Here is a 26,648-nt window from a genome sequence, read left to right on the forward strand (position 1 = left end):
CCAGCAACGTGTGTTTCACATACAGTAATTGATTGGCCAACATGCGTTGCCAGATGACGATGCATTGCAGAAAAAGTAAAGGTAAGTTAAACTTACATGACCCTGCGTTTATTTTCTGGAGCCTCCAGCATTAGGACAGCTGTTGTGCCGACACAGTGGTCTCAATGAAACGATAGAGGGAGTTGTGTTTTTTGACTCAATGCTACTGTCCATCTGAACACGGTCTTACTTTGCGGTGTGGATAGCACCACCATAAAGCACTTTATATTTCTGCTTGTTCATTAAACTTGTGAGGTGACAAAGTGTCTATGTTCCTGGTTTCATTTATCAACTGAAACAACATTTATTTGGCTCTGAACAGATTGTAATTTTCTTTGCAAAACAGTTTTTTCATTGTTCCTCCATTTCAATATTCACCAAATGTAGTACATAACAGTAACTGGATAACTGGACTAGCCTACACAGTCATACTGTGTGGTGTATTTTACACTAACTGCCATACATTTCTGACCACACTGCACATTTGCAACTCTATGATGTATATTAATTGCACATCTTAACGGTATTGTATACGTTCCCATTGAACTGTGCAGCCTTGTTGGAGATGACACTCTCTAAGTGTCATCTTTTCAATGATTCTTATAGATGTTAAAAAATAAGGTGAAAGCCGCTTTAACACATACTGAGGGAAACCTACTAGAACTGAAGAAGAAAAGGTTGAATTATATTCTCTGAATAGGAAATACATACACTGAGAATCAAATTGCAATCTTAGAAATTTCCATTCATACATACTGAGCTTGCAAGGCAGCAGGTCTATTCAAGAGGAACAACTTTAGCTCCTTAGGTTTCAGTCTTTAACACTGTTCAAACTGAATACACAGGCAAAGGTATGAGATGAATCCTTTAACTGGAGTAGATAACATATCTAGACTCATTCCAATTTATTAGGCTTTGTAATCAAATAGGAAGAAAGTACTGTTAGCCTACTTGGTTAAGCCTGTGATATGAGCCAGGCTGTTAGCACACTGAGCAGTCAAAATTCACAATTACAGATTAAAAATGGCCCAATTTGTTGGAGGAAAGAAAGAGATTTGTATTTTTCTGAAGGCAGAAGTTTGCTAGACCTTGGTCTGGTTAGCAGATAAAAGGAAAGAAGCTGATGTACTGTTAGTTAGAGGGTCGTCAAGGGGAGTGCTTTTTGTTTTCCTCTGCATGGGGGAGGATTTGATTAGCAGGATCAGAGGCAGCCATCAACAGGCTTCGTGTCTGAGGGTCAGTCGCAAACGGCCAGTCTTCATTAACCACAGCAAAGGACACGGAGGACTAAAAATGGCCCTTCCAGCTGGAAGGCCAGACATAGCACATATGACCCTTGTTCCATGAACAACCATCAAAACATGCCGAGCGATGACACACTTTCACTCTGGTTTACATCAGCCATTCCTCTGGACAGCAGAAGGCCGGTTCTAGTGCAGAATCTTTTTATTTATTGTCTATTTGTGGATGTCTGGTTAGCACAAAGGAAAGTATTATTTTTTTCAATTGATACTGTATGAATTTTTATACCAGTGTAATGCATTGCCATCAAGGTAAGATGGGAAGAACATTACATTGTTAATAACAAGCTGCATCAACTTGGAATCAACTAATTAATCCCCTAGGGCTGCTTCTAATGATTATTTCATTATCGGTTGATTTTCTTATTGTAATGTAAATCTTTCTGTTTGAAAATGACAAAAAGTTCCCAGAGACCAAGGTGACGTCTTAAAACTGCTTATTTGTCAGATCAACAGTACCAAACCCAAAAAGTATTCAGTTTACAATTTACATTAAACAGAGAAAAGGAGAAAATTGTAACTTTTGAGACACTGGAACCAGAGAATAATTTATTATCCGACTTGTTCGGCTTATTAATGACCAATTAATCTACTAATCAGTGTCGGCATACATACCGCGGATGACAGATCATCTAGTGTCTGAATAAGTTTTAACTTGTTGTTGTTGGTGGGGAATGAAAATGCCATGGATCCACTGGGTAATGTCAGGGTGAATATTTTATTTACTCAAGTGATGAAGTATGATAGCATTGCCATTCTCCACCTGACTAACCCAATCAAGATTTCTATGTAGTTATGTGTGCAGAGCCTCTCCAACCACACTAAATACTCAGATGGATATATTATTAATGTATTAATTAAAAAACATTATGGATTTCAGCTTTCAGGGTATTCCATTAGTATTCCAAGGGGTCGAGGGGGATAGTTGAATCTTAATACACCAGTAAAGAAATTCAGCATAATCCATTTTGAAATCAGGTCTACGGAGTGTAAGTAGTTTGCATAGATCTGAGGCCAGAGGGAAGGAGATGGTTGCTGCCAAGGGGTGTGAGGTGTTAGTGATTTTGGGTGGATGGGGGTTGGGGAGTTTTTTTTTTTTTGGGGGGGGGGGGGCTCTAAAAATAAGTGTGTGAGCCCAGGATTCAGAGGATGTGCCCCACGGCAATACATATCTAGCAAGATTATTTATAAGAAACATGTGGAGCTAACCTTGGGGCAGGCACCTTATCCCGACTACTCTGTGAGTTAAGGCGAAGAGAGCTGCAAAACAAATAGCCAAACAAACAAAGGTAGCAGGCACTGTTTAGTCTTTGAGAGAGAGAAAAAAATGGACACGACGTTAGAAGGCAGAGCCTGGTCACTTTGACAAGCAAACATTCCTGAAAAACAAAACAAAGAAAAAAAACCAAAACACCCACACACACACTCACACAGTCTGGAGTTCTGGAGTCACACATGTTCCTATGCAGTTGCGTTTGGGTAACAGGTACATTTTGAATGCATTTGAATTGGAGTTTTAATAATTAAAATGACGTCTGACTAGAACCACTGTCTCCTCTTATTTCTGAAAATGTTAACTTCATATTCCTTACCGGCCACATCTAAATGTGAGTGAATAAAGTAGTGTCCCCTCACACACTGTGAAACAGTAAAATTATAATTCTCTTTTGAATTACATCAACTGCACTGAGAGATGAAAATACCCACATTATCATTCAATGAGATCATGGTCCTGGCTTCCTCAATATAAAAATAAATGCTGCAGCTTCCTGACTGTGAACAGATTGCCTTTTCACCAGGCATTTGATTTTTGAATCAGTACTGTTTCAAAGTGCCTTTAAAGACAGAGTTGTGTCAAATAATTCTGAATATGTGCCTTTTATTCCTGCATGCACTCCCTCTCGTTTTTACAAGCAAACCCTTCCATTTTGTTTTCACCTAATTACCTCAAACAGATGAGAAGGCACACTTTTAGACGGGCTTTTACAACCCAGTGATCGTGAAAGAAAGTCGAGTAGACAAGCAAACCACACAGACAATCATTATAAAGTGAATTACTTAAACTGAGGTATCACTTTTCTGCTTTCACCGCTCACTTGTTAGCTCACATTACCAATTCAGAAGTCCTGCCTAAATCGTGTCCCCTCCATTTGCAGAAACAAAGACTGCAGTCAGTCAAACTAAATCCTGGTCTCAGTGGATTTGTTAAATCCACCAGGACCTCTGAGGAAATTAGAACGTGTCAACTATTTAATATGGAAGTGAAATTCGACCCGGAGCCCGTTACGATGCAGAGGAAATCAATGCGTGTCTTTCTACCGCAGCTTTTGGGAAGATTCAAATTAATCGAAACAATCTTCAAGTCCTTTGAGACATCTCCATTGTCCAGGTCAAGTCACGGGTCTTCATAATCAAATTTTAAGTCATTTGTAAGTCTTTCAGGGTCTGTGAATGCTGACCATTAAGGCGACAAAACATTTGAACATGTAATTTTCATGTAAATTAATGCGCGCTTCCATTCACTACTGTTATGCAAATGTTAGGAGTTCGTTCATTGAGATAAACAGTTGGTGGCACTAAATTTTCAGTCGGGTGCCTTCAACCCATTGGAGGAGAAGCCGGTGCAACAAGATGACGCCATTATAAGAGAAGGTTACAGTGTCCCCGTCGCTCCACACAGACCTGATGTTTTCGTCTGCCAACATTTTTCTGCAGTGGAAGCTTCGCTGGACATTTAAGACACATGCATCATGTATGTCATGGTTGATTTTCTCAGTCCATCTCCATCGAACTTTGTCGCATTTTGCGTTTATCGATACACCAACTTTTCCACCTCAGCCAAGCATAAAAAACGTCTTTGTTTTTGAGCTTCTTCCGAATTTTTCGGCGTTTCAGGGGTTTTTTTTCCGGAAACTAATGAAATGCACATGAAAACAGTTGGATGGAAACCCACCTAATGGCTGCCTGTCGCTGTTTTACAGTATTTATTGTTTTTCATTTTTATTTATTTACGGTGCGGGGTTTGAAAGATCGGGATAATTATCAGATAGTGATGGTCTGGTGAAAGACATATCAAGTTGTGTTATGGGAAGTCTAGGATCCAGCGGGTGACTCATGCTTGGGACTAAATGTCAGGATATCTCGCCAATGCTGATTTGCTTTTATGGAAGATCAGAGATAAATCACCGGATTCTTATTTTAAAGATGTTCCTTTCCACAGTATCTGATAATAAGCAAATAAACTGTGGCTATGGTTAGGTAACTAAAATCACTTAGTTAAGGTTAGGGAAAAATTGTGGTTTACGTAGGGGGGGGGGGGTAATTGCAGGCCTGTGACCGGACCCAGATTTCTGTCTCCTGCCTGAAAGATGGAGGCACTACACCCCAACCCACTATCCCCAACCTTCACACCCTTACTCTCCACCTTGCTAAATACATATGGCACACTACTGCCTGCACTGACATAAAATAGAATAATCCAACATGAACTTAAATCAGAAGAACACCGGACCGTATAATGATTCTTCAGCCTGTTTTGAAGCAAAAGACCAAACAATTTTGCTTTTCAAAACATCTAATATGGATAAAATTGGCTTCAAATTAAAGTGGGTCTGTTCACAACATCACAGATTTTATATGACCTAACATCAAATGTAATAAATGATCAAAGCTCCTGCTATGACTGACTGAATGGACCCATTGATATTAAGACTAGTGGTATAAACATGTTGATTAGACAGTTTTGAATCTTCATCAGGAGTGGAAAAGATTAGAAGTATTTTACTATGGTTACTGTTTGGTGTGGTAACTGTATTACACTGGAAAGGCGCTTAGTTCCGTTCAAATGCTGACAGTGGCAGTAAAGTGCTCATGATGGCAGCTGCTTAGAATAACTAGCTTCAAGTGTGGCTCTGACTGCCTGATGGCCTGTCAAAGCATTATAAGTGGAGCTTCAGTCTACTATAAATCTAAACCTCCTCTCTATCTCTCTCCATCCACCTGATTTTCTCACTTGTCTCCCTCTTCCCCACTCCGGCAGCAATCATCTTTAACTCCTTACCTCTAAACCATTTTCCTTTCACCTCAGGATTTCTACTTTCTTCAACTTTTAGTTTTTTTTTTCTTTTCTCTCCCCCTCACTGTTTCGGCTCTGGGAGCTTTAAAAAAAAAAAAAAGAAGTCAAGGTTGATCCAATTTCTCATTCTTTGAGAGAAGCAGCACAAACCTATCACTGAGCTCCATGGCTGAAAAAACCCCAATCCGATAGCTCCAATCTAATCTCTTCTATCGCCACAAAAATTTACCAAGACCTGAAATCTGCGATGCATCCTATCACACGCACGCACACAAAGGTTCCCGCCCACACAAACAAACGCACGCAGGCGCACGCACGTATGTACTTCTATCTTTCTGGGGACACTCATTGACATAATGCATTCCCAACTAAATGTCTAAACCCAATCCTTACCATAACCATAACCTAAACCTAATTCTAGCCTGAACCCTTAAAACCAAGTCTTAACCCCGAAACAGCCCTTTCAGGGTGTGTCAGAGAGTGAGGACCCGGCCAAAATGTCGTCACTCCGTTAGGTCTATAAGTCAAACTGGTCCTCACAAAGATACAAGTACAAGTACACACACACACACACAAAGCGATGATTACACTCCCTTTCTTCCCTAAACCGTCCACCTCCCTCCTCCAAGGTTTAAATCAGCACCTTACCGACTTGATGGAATACTGATTGCAGTCTCAAGTGAAGGGATTTGAGCTGCGCAACCAGTCAGGAGCATTTGGAAGCATTAAGGCAAGCACACAGTGAGTGATTTAACACACAGAGCAGATACAGTTTTGGTGAAAAAAAAAAGAATAAAAGAGTAGCAGCTTGATATGGTGGTTAGGATCGAAATTTTAGCTGATGTTTTGGTTCAGCATGGAACATGTGGGACTCCAGAACGACAAAGAAAACATGTTCCCACACTGCTTTTTGGGTGGTTGAGTAACTGATGCAAACATTGTTTTTTGTAATGTGAGAGTGCTTAATTTATTATTAAATGAACTCCAATTACGATGTGTTATCACTCTTGATTTCTAATAGCAAAACAATGATTGCTATGTCTTGTGCAATTGTAATTACGCTACAGCACGTGCTGTGGCAATTTTCACTGATGTTTGGATTTTATGTGGGCGAAATATGAGCACATGAATCATATCTTGCCCCGTAATCTAAGCGTCTGTGGCAATCAAGTCATCTTCATCTATTTCATCCTTGTCCAAAGCCTACATCTATTCCACTGTGAATTTTCTGAACATGGGAAGCTGTCAAGGCAGACAGCCCAGTACAGACGCACTGGGAGGTATTGGGCAGTGAGATGGCTGACTCCTGCCAGGATTAGTGCTGAGTCTGGCCCCGTGTTCAAACAAACAGTATCAAATGATACAATTGAGCTGTCTGTGTAAAACAGTGATGCTTTCGCTTAATTCATTCCAGCTCACATTGTGTAGTTCAAGTGTCAGGGAGGAGCTTTTCAAACAAAGCCAACTCTTGCAAAAAAAAAAAAAAAACCCCTCTAATTTCGAACCATGAAATTAACTGCCCTAAAGCTACAAGGCTAGGTCTGTCTCATAAACCATTAGTATAACTTGTTTTTCTGACTCCAAGTGCTTATTTAAGATAGAATGATCATATATCATTTCTAACAGATATGAGGCAAGAGGAGGATAAAAAGCAGATTTTCTTTGCCCAGACCTTAGGTTAATCTGGCTGAGCTAAAAAAAACAAAAAAACAAAACAAAACACTGCAACCATGAACTCAAATAACACCGTTTATATTCTCCAGAACACAATAAGAAATTGTGCAGTACACTTTAACATCAAGTGAAAAGGTGGCATTCTGCCACTTTAACACGAAGCCGGAGTGAAGAATAGCTGCTAAACCCAGCAAATTCAGCAACCTTTCCGATACAATGGCACAGACCTTTGGACCCAACAAGCAGTGTGTGACATGTTTTTGCACAAAAAATGTATGAAACACAGTAAGTTAAACAGAAGGTCAGTTATAGCATGGCAGGATGAGCTTCAACACATAAAAACATTTATGAAAAAGTGGCCATTTCAATGATGAAAAACACAAAATGATTGGATTAATAAACATTATTTTTAACAGAGACCATGTCTGACCCATGGGTACTCAGTACTCATTAATACATTACTACATGGGTACTCAGTACCCATGGGTCGGACCACATCCATCTTTGTACTCGGCCCTCAGTTTGATCTCAACTACACTCCGGTAAAGTTTCTTGAGTGTGTGTTGCACAGGTGGTGGCAAAATCTGTCCACAAACAGACAAACAGGTAGACAGATAAACAGCTGGCAAGGTACTCAAAACCACTTCAGTAGGTGTCTCCAGAACCACATTTTGCCATGATGAAACACACACACACACACACACACACACACACACACACACACACACACACACACACACACACACACACACACACACACACACACACACACACACAAATTCACAAGATAAAGACAATACCAGCCACGCTGTGGCAGCTGGTAACAAGCTATAATATGTGGCCGGAACCAACATGCAGAGTTTTATGAACCTTTTTAGGCCTTTTCCACTACAGGACCTTACAACCCATAAACTGGAGCTTCCAATAACCTGAACTTTTAAGAACTTGTAAGGGTTTGGTGCTAGGTTCTGCCTTTTGTTTCCACGGTGGGATATTCTGGATAAACGTCATTGAAAAGGAGACACCTCTTTGAATCGCTATATGCCCTTAAAAAGGGCACAGACGTCCTTTTCTATGCACTGTTTGGTAGGTGAGTGCAGTTGTACGACAGAAAAAAATGTAGGAAAAGATGCTAATCCTGGTGCTGATTTTTCTTTCCCTTTTCATGAATACATCAGCAAAGATGGAAAGAATTCCAAAGGAGAGTGGAAAACCGGAGATAGGAGAAGCTAGACGGATAGATCAAATTGTGAAAGCTACAGGTCTGAGGAACTAAAACAAGCATATTCAACACTGCTGAAAAAATGTAAGAATGACAAACAGTAAAACCTTTACCTTGTTGGTCAAACAAGCACTCTCCATTGTTTTAAAAATCAGTTTGAAAAATGTTGGTTCCCCAGACTGATGCAGATGGTTATCCCTATGTCCCTGGCTTTTTTTTTTTGTGGTCATCCTTTGTTGTGATGTGAGGATCAGCTCGACCCATCGTGATCAACACCTCCTGATCAGCTCTAAAGTTTAGTCTCAGAGAACGGTGGAAACAAGAGCACAACTGGTAGTTTGATGTTTTTTAAAACGCGATTATTCGCTTAGGTGAAAAGATTGATGCCAGTCACATACAGCTAGTCTGGCTCTGTCCAGAGGTAAAAAGCATTTGCCTACCAGCATCTCTAAAGCTCACTAAGATCTTTGTTTAATTTGTAACATAGCGTGAGCTTGAAATTTTTACCTTTGGACAGAGCCAGGCTAACTGTTTCCAGTGTTTATACTAAGCTATTTGGCTGCTGGCTGTGGCTTAATATTTAACAAACAGATATGAAAGTGGTATTGATTTTCTAATCCAACTCTTGGCATGGACACGAATAATATTTCCCATAATGTCCAACTATTCCTTCAAGTTGCAGGTTGCTCAGCTCCTTCAGTGGAAAAAGCCTATTTGTGCATTACCCCTCTTCTTGATAAACGTCCACAGCAAAGCAGCAGCTACCAAGCCATGCAGGGGACGTAGCATCTGTGAGGCAACTGGCCAGATTTGAAGCCCATGTTAGTATATTCACACCTCCCCGGGTAGAATTACAGGGGAGCAGAGGATCTCTTTACACAATGTAAATATGTCGAAAATGTGATGTGTTAATATTTCATGCAGTTCATCTGACACAGGCGTGCGGTGCTTCTGATACTATAAAAAGGTAACGACAGGACACATCCACTGAATCCTCCAAGTGGCATTGCTGAATACACGAGTCGAGGTATGTACACCTGACAACAACATGAATTGTGTGCACACCACTGTTCCTGTTTTCCTTCTTCTGACAGTGGTGTCTAGCTTGTTTTTGCACAATAGTAAATCAATAATCAATCTCATGTCTACCCTTGAATGTGTCCACCTGCACCTACAGTCTCTCCCTCAATATGGCCACCCGCAGTGTGAATATAAATGTCAGCCGGTCCTCCATTCAAGCAGCCATTACCATCAATCTTTACTCAAAGATTGTCCCAGGTGTGATGCTCCATTAGTTGTACGTGTTTCTGTTGTGACAACGTGCATGTGCTGTACGTGAGTGTGTGTGTGTGTGTGTTTCCCAGAATCTTTGCTGTTACACTGTCTCATCTGTCTAATAGCATCTCTGACCCCAGCTTGAAACCCTGCAACCTTGTTAGCCCTGTTTGCCCCCAGCAGCAGCAGCAGGCATAGTGGCACTCACGCTGGCAGTGACCCCAGGAGCGGCGCGTCCATCCCCAGCAGCAGTCCACCCTGGCCCCGTATCGACACAGGCCATTGGATGAGGCCATCTGCCGTGGCCACCTGCGAGGGGATGACATAATTAGTTCACAGCCAATTAAAATGTTTTAATGGAAAGCAGGGGTCTTTTCAATGTTGTTTGGAGAAAGGCTTCAGAGTTTTCACGATTCCTTTCATTCTGCTGCTGTGGAGAGAAAAGACTGGTATAAGGTGGAAACAGGGAAAGTTTTCTTTTTTATGAATGAAAAAAAATTCCTTTTCTTTTTAAACTGTTAAAGGGTTTTTAGGGAGTAGTTTTATCATTGTCTTAATTAAGAGTCTATGGATAGAGGCTGTCGTATGTTGTACAGACTGTAAAGACCGTTCAAGTAAATTTGCTATTTTGAGCTATATATAAATAAAAGTGACCCGACGTGACTAATCTGTGTCGATGTTTTTAAGTATATTATAGCTTTCAAATAGCACTGAGGGGCCCAAATTATTTAACATGTACTGTGCTTGAATATGCAAGGAAAAAATACTAGACTTGCACCTTTCTGGGGAGGGCAGCGATACCGCAGAGGTACATCAGGGATACTACAGTGATATTTCTCTATTAAATCTCATTTTCCCAGATCCCAAGGTGGCATCTCTCAATCCTATGTTTTTTTTTGACTAACAGCCCAAAATGCAAATGCAAATCTGTCAATCAACCAATCAATTAATCAACTAATTGTTTTAACTCTATATAAAAATAAAAACAAGTAGTATAAAAAATAAAACTCACACTACGTTGTCTAAGGGTGTTGAAGGCTGACGTTTCATTGCTTCACTATAGAAGGTTATCTTTGTATTACAGAAATAAACGTGATAGCGCATCAGATTGTGTTGGTTCGTGTGATGTCAAACGGTAGATCTGTGCTGAAAGCCTGCCAGACCGGTTATGAATTTAGCCTTCAGTGTGCATCAGTGCAACCCCGACACTCAAATCGGAGAAGACTACGCTTTCTGTAGTGTTCGTTCTGAGGCTCGTGAAACAGATTAGAAGCCACGCACGGCCCGGTGCCCTTGAAAGTACAGTATGTTTTCTGTCTCCATTTATTACATTGACACATGTCACACTAACTGCTGCTGTATCATATGTTTGAAGAACCTATCAGACAGTCTCAAAATTTCAATTTCATCAGCCACAACATTAAAACCAGTAACTGCGGTTCCTCTTAGAGAAATTACAGCTGCATTTTTTTTTGTTACACCATGTTCTATTCTGCTCCGAGCAAGAAATAGCTTCTTGGCAGACAGTGAGTGTGGATTACCTTTTTATCTGTACCAAAGCTCACCACATATTTATGGAGAGAATAGGGTGAAGGAATGAGTCCATTTAAGGATACTGATGAAAATCCAAGCCGCATACTTTGAGAGCCTGGCTCTGAGATGTTACCTAAAATCAAGCAAATAATAAATGGATCTGAAGCAAGGAAAGACCAAACGGGGTGAGCTGTCCTACAGTAGAATAAAGAAAACTATCTGTCTCCTTAAGCGCTGAGACTACTATTTCATTATCATTATAAGAGGTCTGGAGCACATCACGGTTTTGCAAAGATCATTGGATAAATCCAGTATATGATAACTGATTGACGTGAACTGACTATTCGGGTTTGGAGCTGCACGGAGGTGCTGGAAACACTGTAATCCAGTTAGAAAACAAAGGAGAAGTTCTCTTGACATACTTCCTTTACACAAAAGATGCCTTCTTTTGTGTCTCAATGAGAGGGTGAGGTTGTTGCTCAGTATTCAAGGCACACGCTCTGCTGTTATCCCTGCCTAGTTAGTGTCTCTATGCCAAGATGTGGAAATGCTAATGCTTGCCCCCGCTGCCAATCACCTCATTGGAAAAAAACCAGATGGATGCTAAGTGAGAGTGGCAGATCCAGGGAAAATGTTTGTCTGCTGTCTGGCAAGCAGGAAGGCAGTCAGGCAGGGAGAAACTCCAAGCACACGGTATTAGAGGAGAGGAGAGGAGAGGAACGGAAAGGAAAAAGCAAAGAGGAAAAGGAAAAGAGAAAAGGAAGAAGGAAAAGGAGAGGTCTGGACAACAGCCAGGTTTAGAGGCTACTATCTCTGCAAGTGGAATGCGCCCAAACACACACAAGCACGCATATGGTAACCTGCCGTCCCTCCCTACTGTGGGATGGTGACAACCTCCTGTGACATTTTAGTGACATTTAAATCTGGTGACTAGAAGCTGATTTCATCCTGATGCTCACACTCCTGAATTTATTCGCCAGTGTGCGTAAGGTAATTGTCATCTCAGAATACGGAGACGACATGTGGGACGAGTTTATGCTGCTGGCGGTGCACCTGCTCCGGTCCAACCTAATGGCCTCATATTTCTTTGCCGATATATGACATTACAAAATTGTCACCAGACTCCAAGTAGAACACACCATCACATTTAACAGTTTTCAAAAGAGGATTAAATATATATTTGAATTTCTGCCAGAGCTCCATCTAAGTCACAAGTCCAATTTTTGTCTTCTTTACATGCTCAGTGTAATGGCCTTGAATAAAAGCTCTTTTCAAATGACAGCCCAGTCCTTAATACCAGAAACTCTGTAACAGATGTATAAACCCACTTTTGAAGTAATTTCTAAGACCAGACCGTGATCTCCTCATCCAGAAAAGTCTTCTTTGTGCAACTTTTTTTTTTTTAAATAGCAAATTGTGTGACTAACACTCTTGTTGTTCTACCACCTCTTCTTTTTCAGCCCCTTGAAGTCTTCCAGATGCCACAAGTTTCTTTGTAAATCACATCTGACAGTGTTGATAGCAAGATGTTGTTTAGACACACAGTGTGTGCAGCTAATTAGCTTCAACTTATATCACTTGCCAAAGCAGTCATCTTGCTTGAATCGGGTACTTGAAAGTTATGTGATGAAAATGTCCTAATTTTTGTTCCCATTATTTGGTCCTTCATTTTGTTGATTAATCAAAAAGGTGATTGACAGAAAATTAATTAATTGGTTAATTAATTAAACTGGTCCCTATGGTTCAGACTTGATCATTTACCGTTTTTCTTGGTCCTCTAAGATAGTGAATTGATCATCTTTGGTTTTTGGACTGTAGAACAACACGTCAATTGAATCAAATATTTTCCTGTAATGCTTTCTCCTACACATTCATATATAGAGGCGCCAACATACAGTTTCATGTTCTCAGTGCTTCTCTCAGTCCTTTTCTTGCTGAATTTAGCCTGCGGCAGTTGTGCACCACAACATGATCTGAGCATGGAACCTAGGATTTAATGCATTCAATTCATCAGATCACTGTTTCGTCGCATCAGAACTGCAGCACTGTCACATGCATACTGTATTTTTCAATTCTTAGAACATTTGGGGCCTGAAAATGATGACTAATCTCGATCAACAATGGAAGTTATGGTCACGCTGCACAAGGAAGAGGAGCTTTTTTTCAGATGTATCCCCAGTAATATTCTACTAAATGGAAAGCTGATATATCAGATGGACATTAGTATAAAATGTGTATTTATTACCCTGAGTCTCTGAATAATGATCCTAAATTGCACAAACCCTTGATGGAACTCAAGCTGATAATTATCACCCTTCACGCATGACAACTCTCCACGAGCACAGTCAAGGTTCCTCCAGCAGAATCGGAGAGGTTGATGCAATGGGTGACACCATCCTAATTCCATTGTTTTACCATGGACATGGAGTTGGCACATCTTCCCTGCCTGACAGCGAGGAGAAGTCAGACCATCGCTCACGCGGGAGCAGTGCAGGGTTCTGGTCTGATAATCGGAACCATGAAGGCATGGTCGTCATTCAGAGGGACAATAGTTTAATCTATTAATCTGCCTTCCATCCACCGGCCCACACTGACGCATGCAAAGCGTGACGGCTCAATGGAGTTTTCTCACAAACACCCATGGATTTTGGCTGCTGCGTTTGTAGCATCTCGGGTGAGAGACTTGCTCAGACCTGCAGAGCTCAGCTGAAAGCTTGAGCTTGTGGAGTCATGAGGTGTCTAAATGAACCACCGTGGCTGCACAAACTGCCAGGCCTGCATGCAGGCTTCTAGGGCTGCATACGTTAACACACAGCACCATGCGGGATATTGGCAAATATCTGGGGCAAAGATTTAAAGTGAGAAATCAGCTGGCCTGTTAAATATAAACGATTTTTTTTTTTTTTTATAGAAACAAGACATAGTGGAAGGTGTTCAGTGAGTGGCCAGAACACTAAAAAGCCTGTACGATGTGGTGCAATGCAAGACAGTAGCCCTACAATAAACACAACTAAAATGTTCCCAATGTAGGAATTGATGTGATTGAATTCTGTGCCACTCAGACTGTACATTGAAATGATGCCGCGTTGGAGTGCATCATACTGAAACATGTCCACCTCATTCACAAAAATGGTGGAGCAAAATCTTAGAAATACCTTACAGTATAATGCACTGCAATATATTACATGTCTTACATTACACTATTTTTTAAAAAGAAACGAAACATTTGTAAGTACTTGCATTAGAGCTGTAACGATTAGTCGATTAATCAATTAGTTGAATTACAACTATTTTGATAGTTTCATCATTTTAATCATTTTCATGCAAGAGTGCCAAAGAAAAATGCTGTTTTCCAGCTTCTCAGATGTGAGGATTTGCTGCTTCTCTGTCATATATGACACTAAATTGGACTGTTGGTTGGACAACACAAGAAAATTCAAGAACATTAATGTGAACGTGTAAATGGCACTTTTCAGTATTTTTCAACATTTTATCGACAATACCGTAATTGGGAAAATAACTGCCAGATAATCAGTAGTGACAATAGACTAGCACGGCGTGTCCGGGTGCAGTTTTTCACGGCGGAAAATAGGCAGTGACTCTGCTGCCCTGCCTTACAAACTACCACGGAATTAACTGTGCCACAGCATGAGCAACAATTAATATGGGATTGATTAGAAAGTATTACAGAACCGTTGAATGGCACTGCAGCCTACAGGTGGTCACACAGTGTATTGTGCAGCAGTCTCTGCCAACCGGCAACAATGGGACCAGTCAATGTCTGCGCCTGTACAATCAAACAAACTGAAATGCTACATGCTGCATTTTCCGATGGAACTCGTCAGTTTATTAAAACTGATGTGACTTGTTGAGGGAGGTGCACTGCTAAGTGAAGGCATGTTTCTCAATAGGCAAGACAACACCGAACTTTCTTTACTTATTGTCCGCTCGCACAAAAAGGTTTGTCAGGGTTACACTTTAAATCTTCTCTATGCCTTGTCATAAAGATGTTGATACAATCTTCATTACTACATTGACATGCAGTATGCCAGGCACTGAACACTGACAAAAATATAAGTGTATTATTTTTTAATTCATACTTCCTGTTACCCATAAGACTTGACTTCAACAGTGTTTCTCCAACCTTAAAGGCCCAAATGTGGGTCTGACATTTCAATGCCAACATAACCTGGCACCCGTCCACGACTTTGGATTATTACTGAGGAGGTCTGGTATGTGCTGCTTGGCTGTGGTGGACTTAAGGATTTAGTGACATCACTGGAGAAGCATATCCTGTAGTGTACGTGCTTTGCCTTTCGTTTCGACGAAGTTTGCTACATGACAAGAAATGGGCTGTCGTTGAGTCCTTGGCGGGAATAAAAGAAGTGGTAATGCTTTTAAACCACAGATTTGCAGGTAGGCATATTATACAAAGCTATGGGAGAACAAAATGATCTTGCCAGTACTGCCCGTGAAGGACCCTTCAGGGCTAGATGGATAAGCCTGTTAGGAACGCTTTCTAAAAGGCAATAAGTAAGGGAGACTAGGTAATAAATGGCTCTTTTTGCTTGTGCTTGGTCTCAGGGGATATTCTCTCAATGAATTAATACTGAAGCGGAGGCTCAGGCCTGGGCACGTTTATACCCATAAAAATTGGCAAATTATGGCCGTGGTGACAAGCCACTCCATCAGCAGGAATGTTAATAATGTACAATATGCTGCTGCTACGTTAAAGTAAATGATCATTACACAAAGGCAATGCGTGAAATAAAAGTTAAAGCCCTACGCATCTCATCAGACCACGGCCTGTTTCACAGACATTAGCCATGGTGAAAAATGTCCTAAATAACAATAACATACGTGCTCTACTGCTAAACTCTAATTCTCTGTGTTATTCTCTACCTTCTCCTTCACTTTTGCTCTCACAAAGACACACTTTTGCTCCTTGCTGGAACCTTTGATATACAAATTGCTTCTTTTAAAACAGTTTTCAACACAGCTTAAAACTGAATTGAAAGAGCTGCGGAGAGGGGAAAAAAAAAAAAAGGCTATATACCTCCAGATGTAAAATCTATCAACAAGCAGGTGGAATGGCAGTCTGTCTGAAAGGGGCTTTTTTGAAATGCATGCGCACTATTTCAATAACAATTACCTTTATAATCTTCAACGTTTTTCATTCATTTGAGGAACACTGAACATGGGAGAGGATTGGGCCATGAAGCTCAGCCTGTCTGACAGAGATACGTGAGGAAAAATACAGTAAAATACTTGGCTGCATTCTCTGTTGCAGATGTGGGAAATCTGGCAGTAGGACTCTGCTGGTGTGCCTCTCTCACTGTTTGGATGGACTTGGAGGAGGCTCCAGGAATTCGTCTCGATATGACACTCAGTGAGAGATGGAGTATAGTTTCGATTTTTACTAACCTCTAAAAGTCCTTAACAAGTAGTTTTTCTCTGCCAGTGAACACGGGAGATACAATTAATTTATCACAGTGAATAATTACTTGTTTCACAGACGTGGGCCAGGGTTAGACCTAAATTACACCTTGGTTGTTTTTTTTTTAATGCATCGTTGGGAAACAAAAAAAAAAAGTCATCATGTTGAACTCAGATGCACCTATGGGCAGATCGAAATCTCCGTCACATGCTTTCTTTGGGGTCTGGCACGTCTCCACACCTCTGTCTTCACATACTTTATCGAAATCGTGTTTGAACATGAACCGCCGGGCAATGTGCTGTCACGCCACTTTATAGTCAGTCTGATATTCGCACAAGACAAGAGCCGCTCGGTGTCATTTTCTTTGCACCTATAAACTAAACGCCGTCTCTAATGTGCGCTCTGAGGCGCAGAAACCAAATGTTTTGAATGCACTTGGATCATTACTGTCCTCATAGGAATAAAAGTTAGGGATAATACACTGAAAAGGATAAAGCGGAGGTGCCAGGACCGCGAATCGGTGGACATAGCGCACTTGAGCGCACATAATGTCACAGGGGCAACGCGTTTTAAGTCGGACCTAAATTGAGCGGAACAGTTTGGAGATCTTAGAAAATAATGCTTTGGTTTCCAACCGCTCCAGCAAAGTGTTGCCTTTAACCAAAGGCGCCGTTTTCGCAGAGACACCCATCATAAACATCGTGAAATAACATCGGAGATTGAACTGCGATCATCAAACTGTAGCCGACGCTTACTCGAAATCAGCGTTATCTCACAAAAGCATCCGCTTTCCCGGACAACGAACCATGTGCGATTACCTGCCGTCAAAGTCCGCACTTGCTCCAAAGCAGCAGCTGCACAACAACATCAACTTTATCCATAATTCCATGATTCCGAGAGTTACGCGCCCACGCCGCTCGCTATTCTCTCCGTAATCCAGAGGCACCGGTTGGAGAACCGCGGAGGAAACAGTTGGAAAAAAAAAAAAAGCAGTTCTTTTCTTGCACGCACGCTTAAGGTGCCCAGGTGGGAAAAGGTCTGCTGACGTCCCTCGGACTGTTCACGTGCGGGAGACAGACCAGTCCGCTGCCTGGGAGTAGAGTGTCCCCGATGTGTGTGTGTGTGTGTGTGTGTGTGTGTGTGTGTGTTTGTGTGGGAGCGCTCGCGGAGCGGGACGCACTCTGCCGGGAGGAGGGCGCACAGCCTCCCTCTCCGTCCTCTCCCTCACAAGTCCAGCCAGCGGGGCCTCTCACACCCGAGCAGCGCCCGCCGCAGTCCGAGCTTATCTCGCTTCTTCTCCGGCGGCCGCACTGGACGCCGGTGGCGGCCGCCAGCGCTCGCGGGGGGGGGGACTTTTAGTGCAACGGCCGCGCCGCGACCTGTGCGTCGGCGAGGGAGAGGCCGCCCGCAATCAAGCCGCGCGGCCTGCCGAGGCACGCAGGTGCGTCGCCCACCCAGGTAGACGCTGCTCGCGGTGGGAATTGCCGGGGCTCAATCTGCGGAGGGCAAAAAGATAAGCATCACGCAGCAACAAAATGAGCGGGTTGACAACGTCTGGCGAGCACGTGTGGCCAAACAGAGAGGCTTCCGTGAGAGCTGTGTCATTATTGTAAATAAAAACACAAGTGATAACCTATGGGTTTTGATTGAAATATCTCCTGACGTATCAGTTTCAGCACCAGACGCTCTGTCTCTGCTTTTGTGTCAGATATTTTGTCTGGTGCCTTTTTATTTAAAACACAAAAGGAAGAAAGAAAGAAAGAAACAAACAAAAACCAGGAGCATTCATCTGCCGTTGAATGCAATTTTCCCGTCAAACATCGCACGACACACTTGTTGAAAACGCGTTGCACCCGGTATGAAATTGCTCCGTATTGTTCGCACTCCTCGCCGTGATGGTTTGTCTGAGACCGTTAGAGGGCGATTATCTCCCCGTCTGAACACGCAGCCCCTTCGCGTCGGACGTCTGGTGACTTGAGCTTCCTCTTCTGGCGGCGGGACCCACCAAGGGCCCTCGGCTTCCGGAACCCGAGGCGCTCCCCTGCTTGAAAGGTACACGTTCCCGCGAGGACTCAAGGGTGCCGGGTAACCGAACATGGCGCGGGAGACGAATGAGACGGAAGGTTTGGCATGATTAGGCTACTGCTGGTTGTTCGCAGGCACCGCCGTCTCCCGACACGAGGGACGCGGCGTGTCGATGGGCCCCGTCACCGGTTTGATTAATCGACGCTGCGGCCCCGGGGTCTTGGCGCCTCTGCAAGCAGGCGAAGGCAGAAAATGCCGGTTGGGTGTAATTACACTATTAATCACATTATTTTTCGCGACTGAACTTTAAGAATGCGATTCCGTGATGATTTATTGCATTTACAAATGAGGGTCATGCTGCTGAAAGCCAAGACTGATGAGATGAACCCTTTAAAGGGTAGTTTCACCCAAAAGACAAAAATACATTAGTCTCACTTACTCTAATTATCTCCCTAACTTACTCCTTTCAGTTTTTTTTTCCCCCTGCTGAAGTTGTTAGAAATTAATTGAATTTATAAGCAATTGTTGATTTCTAAAGGGATTTCCTTGAAAAATTGCTCAATTTAAACCCAGGTAAATATGAATTCATTAGTCATTTATTGCTGGACACTTTAGTTTCTTATACTGTGTTAACTTGAATTTGACATTTTTGCATTGTCAGTTGACCTGCTGAGTACTGAGCAGACACTCTTTACGTTACACTAGAAAGTCATTTTAATTAAGTAATTGGAAGGGTAGTGATTGCAAACTGAAACTACACTATTTTACCTATATTAGTGCCAAATTCCATTGTTCTTTCCAGGAAACCTTCTAGGAAATAATAAAGCAATTAGGGATCTGTACAATAAAATATATCAAAATTTTTGGCTGTCGTGCTCAAAGTATTGAAAAAAAATAAGCGTCAACATGTCTTTCCAGATATTATGTCAAATTTACTCTGGATAATCCACAAAAAATGCCCTTAAGTGTCAATGGCAAATAAAAAAAGAAGAAAAAAAAGTATTTTTGTGTATTTTGATGAACTTACCCTTTAATGATCCCCCTGGGGAAAACAAGTCATTGCATTTTGAACAAAACAGACCGTGCTACAGAAGAAAAAATAAGAAAATAAACGCATAAAATAGAACATAAGCAGGGAAATCCTAAACCGGGTATATATAAAGGTGACATCTGATGTGATAAGTAGGATGAGGAGCATCGGTAAACAGATAAACATTATTAGGGTGCACAAAACACTAGCAGCTGGAACCTGCCGTAAACAACCAGAGAGAGAATGTGTGCATAATAACTATTGTTATTCTGGACTCCTATAATTATGCTCAAAATTGTTTATTTGGAAGAAATATTGAAGTCGCATGAAACGCATTTTTATTGGTGATAATGCGTGTTAAATGATTATTATGAAAGAGCAAGTATGATATTTGAGATCATGGAAAGGGCAGTACAGAGCCCCCTTGTATCCATTTCATCTCGGCTTGTACGTTACATCGGTGCTTGTTTTAGTGACCCAGAACACATGATGAGTGACCACTGATTGTCAAAAGGGAAAATTCATATCGGCAGGGAGGGACCCCCAAATATACAGCAATGAGCTGCTGCAGACAAACGGTCGTAAACACTGCCGGTGTAATGAAATGGAAAACTGATGGCCAAAACACCAAGACGAGCAGAATTTTAATCACAAGTAATGACTGAAGTTAATGAAACAATGAAAGATTCGTTATTTCCTGGTGGAGGTTTTCTGCCGCAACAGACTGTTGAGTTCAGAGCTGCTTTTCAAAACCTCCAGAAATGGTGACAAGAGATATTCTGAGCGAATTCTGAGAAAATATTCTTGAGCAAAGTATCAAGCCACGATTATTTTGACACTGATTATAGGCATTTACATAAAAACTGCTCACTGATTAGAAGAAAATCTAGTTAGTAGTTAGTTTTTATTCAGTCACAGGTTCCTTTTGCTCCAGAAACGTTCAAAAATCATTTGTTTCAGGTTCAGATCACATTGTTAACTTTATTAACTTTTAACTTTTGAGGCCAATCCGTTAATTACACAGAATGGCTTCACAAAGGTGATCAATAGTTAAGAAACGCTGTGCATTTACATAGAAAAAAGCTCAGATATCTCACTCACTCTCAACCTTCTAGCCTCGGGTGTTTGGCTTGAATCGACTCACTTGACACCTCAATATTCACCTCTCTCATCCAAGCTTTAAGTAGTGCCACCTACTCTCTCTCTCCCCTCCTTCATGCCCATATGCGTTTCTGTAATGTGCACTTGTGCAGAGCCACAAGCTTGAATGGGGAGAGTCAGATGTCTCCTTTTGAAATAATTCCAGTTCTTGGAAGGAGCTGTGCTGTGGCCATTCACCTCAGGATAGATTGACTCTGCTGACTGAATTCAGATGAGCTCGACGCTGGAAAAGCCTGCACATCCTTCGTCTAACCCTTCAGCGTGAGCAGGAAAACTGGCTCTCCTCCTCAGATTTCTCAAGCAGCTGCTAAACACTGTCAAAGATGGCATCACAGGATTTTTCAGATAGACAGATGGCCAGTTTCACCTGCGAGAAGGAAAGCTTAACAGGCTGTAGTGAGTGTACAGGATTGGAAAAAAAACGGAGCGAATTGTGTGATTTTTAGCTACTAGGCTCTGAACATCGCCAGCTAATCAAGCACACTGACCTTTTCGCCAGCATCATAAAATATTCATCGGTGCTGAACGTATTACGGCTTGCATACCATATTCACATCCATTCTTTATGAGGAATAATCAGTTTCTCTGTAGATCCTTGACAAACGCTATATTTTACCTCATGTGATATGAGTTTAAACCCAGTTTCTCTCTTTCTGTACCCCCCCCCCCAAAACACACACAGGGGAAAGGTAGATAATTATAATTCCCCATCTCATCTTTAAGTGTAGATGAGTTTTGCAGCACTAAATTTGTCTTTCTTACATCAATACCTGGCAACAAAGGGAGCTGACAGTGGAGTTCCATCACAGAAGGCCGTCTACAGACTATTTGCAGAAACAGCATGTGGATGTACGGTGTACTTATTTCACAATGTGGGTCTGTAATTCCTTGCTGCTACTGTTTACGCTGACAGTTTTATCACACAGTTTAGGCAAAATCACACACATAATGTAGCAGTTGGTGAGAGGCTTGAGCTTTTTTATCTTTTACTACAACTAAGTAGCCAATAATTGAGCACGCTTAATTTAGAAGAGTGGGAAGTTTTCAGAGAGCATTCTCCCCCGTGTTTATTAAGTCAAAAATCATCAAACTGTTGCTTTCACCGTAAGGCTGAACGAAATTTTAGAAGAGGATTTTTGCTAATACAGAAATAATAAGCAAACATCTCTCTTTATTTTCCAAGGCCATTTCTTACAAAAGTGTTTGTAAAAAATTAATAACAAGAAAATGTTGTGAGTGGATATAAAATAGTTGTATTCTCAGCCCCGTCACGACACAGCCAGGAGCCACAGAAACTGGGTACTGTAACAAACCCTGACCATGCTGAGGTTGCTCTGGTGTACACGGGCGCTTGCAGTCCTAATTACACACTGGTGCTTCCAGTTGGCCAGCACTGACTTCCAGTCCACTCTTCTGCGGCGGCCTTCCCACCAGCATGTTGTTCTTTGGTGAACAGCTTTCAGGCTCCATGGTCATCACCCGCACCGAGTACCCATGAGTCTCTGCCGCCCACGACCGGTCCAAGTCTACCAGGCCCATACACTTTTTACCTATCGTGGTCAAAAAAGAAAAAATATATGCAAAAATAAAAGATCTGTCACTTATCAAAGAACTTGTTTTTACTTTTTTGTTCTTAAATGTAGAGACAAAATAACAGAAACACTTAACTAAACTAGCAACTAGAGCTTGACTGATACTGGATGGTTTTAGGCCAATGCGATAACACTAGGTATGAGTAGAGCAAAACTAATTTTAGGGCTGCAACTAACAATTATTTTTATTATCGACTAATCTTCCGATAATTTTCTCAATTAACCGATTAATTGCTTTGTCTATAAAATGTCAGAATAACAAAAACTACCCATTGAACCTTTCCAGATTGCAAGGTGACGTCTTTAAATGTCTTGTTTTATACGATCCTGTCAAAAACCAAAGATATTTAATCCTCATATTGGAGAGGCTAGAATAAGAAAACACAATTGCTTGCAATTGATAATTACAATAGCTGCCATATACTTTCTGTCAATCAACTAACCAACAATTCACTAATAATTTCTGCTCTATCTAATTTTGAAATTTTGTAAAGATATATGTTTTCAACATATTCAAATAATATACATAAACATTTTTGTGTTGCTCAAATTTAGTTATTATTGGCAGTTTATTTTACGCTTGAAGAGTAAACTTTATTGTCAAAGTTGAGAGTGACTGTAAACCTAATTCAAATTTTTGAACAGTGAGCTATGGTGAAATTGAAATCTTGTTAACGGTGACATATACAACCAAAATCAAACAAAGTAACTGTAAAATACACATAACACACAGTGTATTGAACCCTAATGTACTGCAATTTCTGTTTGCATATCTGCCAGATACAGATGGGTTACAAATGAAAAGGAAAAGAGGAATAAACCAGTGAAACTTATGCTAGGTTTTCAGATGCTGCCATACTTGCGTACTGTGCGGTTCAATTAAACATGGACATCCTGTCTTGCTCCGTGACATGTATAAAAACGCAGGGCAGACCCAGTTTACTTCGAGTTTGGTTCAAAATGACAAGAGGAAAAGATCTGAGCGACTTTGTCCTTTGATGAAGCAATGCTATCAGGAAGGTTCACCGAATGAGCTGATGAGTTTGAAAATGATTTGAATCATATGACATCACCTTTACACACATCAGATTTTAACACAACTGAACACCTATGGGAGACTGTCTCCAGTAGATTTATAGAGATTTTGGGAATGTATACCAAGGAGCACTGAAGCCGTTTTGGCAGCTTGCGTTGGCAGGCTCGGTATTTTTATTTAATTTTTTTCACCCATCTGTGTATGCTGCTTCTGTTGACAAAGCTCAGCCAATATCAGCAGATTAACGTATCATTCGGGCTCTAATTCAGCAGCATTTACTGTACTGGTAGTGTATCGGTTTGCATATTCTAAGGTGTTCCTCTTATTTTCTCCACTTCCTGCATGTTCCTAGCATTCATAATGTATCAGTGCCCTACGGAAACCACTAATTCATCAACAACTTCACACTGATTATCATGCTTTTTCCTTAGGATTTCCTTTAAACACAAACTTCAAATGTATTATGCAGTTTAGCAGTTAGGTAGCATGTAGCAGACACAGTTAAATGGGAGCTTTGGTCTGCCATGCTGCCTAGACGGTCACAGTCACACTGGCAGACTCTAGAGAGAGATGAGATCAAACATGGTTAGAAAATGTTAGTGGGAGAGGTTGAGCCCTGTTAACAGATATAGAGCAGAAACCGCTGTGACAGTTGATGTCAGGTACATATGAAAGGGCTTCAGAGTGACGAGGCAACGGGGAGCCTCAGAGCCTTCAGAGCGAGGCTTTGATAAGCTGGAGTGCTATAAGGGGGAAGAGAGTCCTCGACATAATGAAACACTGTACAGTGAAGCTTCAGCACAGGCCTGGAGGTTTCAGCCTGACAAAACATTTCCCTCTGAATCTGACAAAACTGATCCGGCAGCTGTTCACTGCAGCTGTTTTGTCACACTGTAGAAATCCCTGCATTAACATTTTTTCACACTTCTCAAGAAGTGAGAAAAAAAAAGTCCAGACCCTTTGTGAAAGCAGAGACGTGGTGTTAAGTCAAAGAGTAAAAATCTCAGAAAACAAAACATCAAGATGTACGAAGGCAACTGTTTCGGTGTGACAAAAAAAGCAAAACAAAGTCACATGTCAATATTTGATATTGGTGTCCATCATACTAGACTATGTGATAAACAGAAACCTAACTGAGGTTGTGATCTTGAGCTGGCAAGGTCACAAATTTCAGGAGTCATTCTGGAAAAAAGTGCCTGATAAATTTCTTCATGATGTGAACTTTAAGAATTGTACATTTACTGTAAAAATTCCAGGATTTCGTAACAATAGCCAAGAACAATCAATAACAATATTATTATTATAATACTGTACCTATAAGTCGCCTCTCAGGAGGGAGCTGGACAGCCGTTTGGTCTGCAAAGCGGCAGAGGATCATGTGTTCCTGAAACAAGGACAGGCAATAAGTACAGTAACAGTTTATTACAGGTGAAATTAATGCTAACACCTTTTGGTCTTGCCACTGCAATACCTGCAAAATCATCAATCAAGTCTATAAGCGATTTAAAGAATTCCACGAAGATTGATTTTTAAATTGAGACATTCAGTGAAACATTATTTTGCATGCACTAACACACAAGCCTGAGTGAATATGTTCCATCTATTCATCAATCTTTTTTCCTCTACATCTTATCCTACTTACAGCCGTGGACGGATTGAGCCTATCTCAGCATGCCCTTGCTGAGAGGCATTCATTGGATCGCTAGTCGATCACATGAATAAGATTCCTGGGTTTCATGTCTTCCTCTAATCAGCAAATTAGCTAACGTTAGCGTGCTATCAGGCCAAACTAAGAAGGTGAACCAGGTAAATATTACTTGCTATAACAGTGGTGTGTTAGTATAGTCGCTGTGAGCAAGACCGCATGCTGATATTAGCATACAGCTTCACAGAGCCACTAGCATGGCTGTAGACTCCTGCTTGTTTCAGTGTGTTGTTTTGATCGACTGGATTGTGTAGATCATTAGCAGACCAGTTTACAGTATGTTAGAATAGTTGACCAGATGTAAGACGTTAAACACATAAAAAAATAAACATGGAAAGACAATTTGCATGGTAAGTTCTGTGTCAACGAAATCATATGACTCTGAGATTCTTTTCGTAAAATCATCCCTCCAGAAAGGTCCGAAGAACCCAGGTTATTTATTTCTATTCAGTCGTTCTGTTCTGTGGTTACCTCGCTATGGTTCAGTCAACAAGTGACTCAGGAGAGCAGTTAGTCATCTCTAACCTGCTTCTACTTTAATTTATCAACTTCTACTCTTCATTTCGCCAGGTTCGACGCTGAATGCAAGGCCACGGAGCAGATGCTTAAAATTAGAGCTGAGTACCAATATCTCACACCATTAGCCCTGTCTCCCATTATCCCTTTATTCCATTTGTCAGTTTGCTGTCATTCTGTTTACCAACTGTAGTTCAGGAAGGAAAACTATGGTCCTGCTATAAAATGATGTCATGCAGCTTATATATCTGCAAGTGCCAGCCGGTGTTTTGGAGCAGAGACACAGGAAACAGTGGGGTTCTGTATACTAAGCCCAAATGAATGGCAAATAGCAGACACGGTTGTTCAAAGTAAAAACCATAGGGAGAGGCAGGGGAGATTCAGAGCTCAGGTTTAAAATGGCAGATAATGTGTCTGCTGGTTTAGATAGAAGATTTTTCCTGCTGTGTGGCAACATATTTAGCTTCTTATTTCCAAACAGAAAATATCGTGATTTCTTGTCCTCACTGGGCTTTTGGACAAACAGTAGAAAAATTACAGCTCAGTATCGCAGAACAGTACAATTGCCCCGTGTCTTGTAAATAATATCTAATCTTCTGTGGCTCTCAAGCCCCATCTGTAAGAATGTGTTTACTTTAGTGCACAAAAGAAAAGAAGTTAGAGGTGGTCTGATGTTGTGACATGTTAACTCCCGAGGTTGCTATGGCTAGGACCTGCAGCAAATATTGCACAGATTCTCCCCAGGGGCACTGGCAGGTCTCATACATCATCATGGAATGGGCCCTCGCAGAGCACAGTGTCGTGTCTGTGCTGAGCGATAAGGGATTGAAGACTGGAGGGTGTGAGCCTCCCTCTTGTAACTGCCTGAAGAATCTTTGTTCCCAAGACAGTGATGAGATCAGAGATCTCATTAATTTTATTTTTATTGTCCCATAAAAGAAATAAAATAAATTAATTAAAAAAAAAAAAAAAAAAAGCAAAGAAAGCAATATCCTAGACACAAGCGAAGAAAAACCTTACTCACGCC

The 26,648-nt window shown here is 41.3% G+C and overlaps 2 protein-coding genes across 9 annotated transcripts in view; both read right to left on the reverse strand.

Annotated features, from left to right (window-relative positions):
• The window catches only part of npnta (nephronectin a), a 50,313-nt gene extending 32,671 nt beyond the window's left edge, over window positions 1-17,642 (reverse strand). For 3 of the 5 annotated variants that reach the window (XM_040145035.1, XM_040145033.1, XM_040145032.1), the window contains exons 1-3: window positions 17,375-17,642; window positions 9,795-9,895; window positions 2,550-2,600 (exon numbers count right to left, since the gene is read on the reverse strand). In XM_040145035.1, coding sequence (XP_040000969.1) covers window positions 2,550-2,600; window positions 9,795-9,895; window positions 17,375-17,445 — 223 coding nt within the window. In that variant the 5' untranslated portion in view covers window positions 17,446-17,642. The remainder of the gene's footprint in view (window positions 1-2,549; window positions 2,601-9,794; window positions 9,896-17,374) is intronic. The other 2 variants (XM_040145036.1, XM_040145034.1) reach the window with 1 other exon arrangement.
• A 2,025-nt stretch (window positions 17,643-19,667) lies between these two features.
• The window catches only part of gstcd (glutathione S-transferase, C-terminal domain containing), a 50,475-nt gene continuing 43,494 nt past the window's right edge, over window positions 19,668-26,648 (reverse strand). For 3 of the 4 annotated variants that reach the window (XM_040145904.1, XM_040145903.1, XM_040145901.1), the window contains 2 exons: window positions 24,715-24,784; window positions 19,668-22,322 (listed from right to left, as the gene is read on the reverse strand). In XM_040145904.1, coding sequence (XP_040001838.1) covers window positions 22,132-22,322; window positions 24,715-24,784 — 261 coding nt within the window. In that variant the 3' untranslated portion in view covers window positions 19,668-22,131. The remainder of the gene's footprint in view (window positions 22,323-24,714; window positions 24,785-26,648) is intronic. The other variant, XM_040145900.1, reaches the window with a different exon arrangement.

The sequence above is a fragment of the Xiphias gladius genome, chromosome 15, assembly GCF_016859285.1.
Source record: "Xiphias gladius isolate SHS-SW01 ecotype Sanya breed wild chromosome 15, ASM1685928v1, whole genome shotgun sequence".
Taxonomy (NCBI): domain Eukaryota; kingdom Metazoa; phylum Chordata; class Actinopteri; order Istiophoriformes; family Xiphiidae; genus Xiphias; species Xiphias gladius.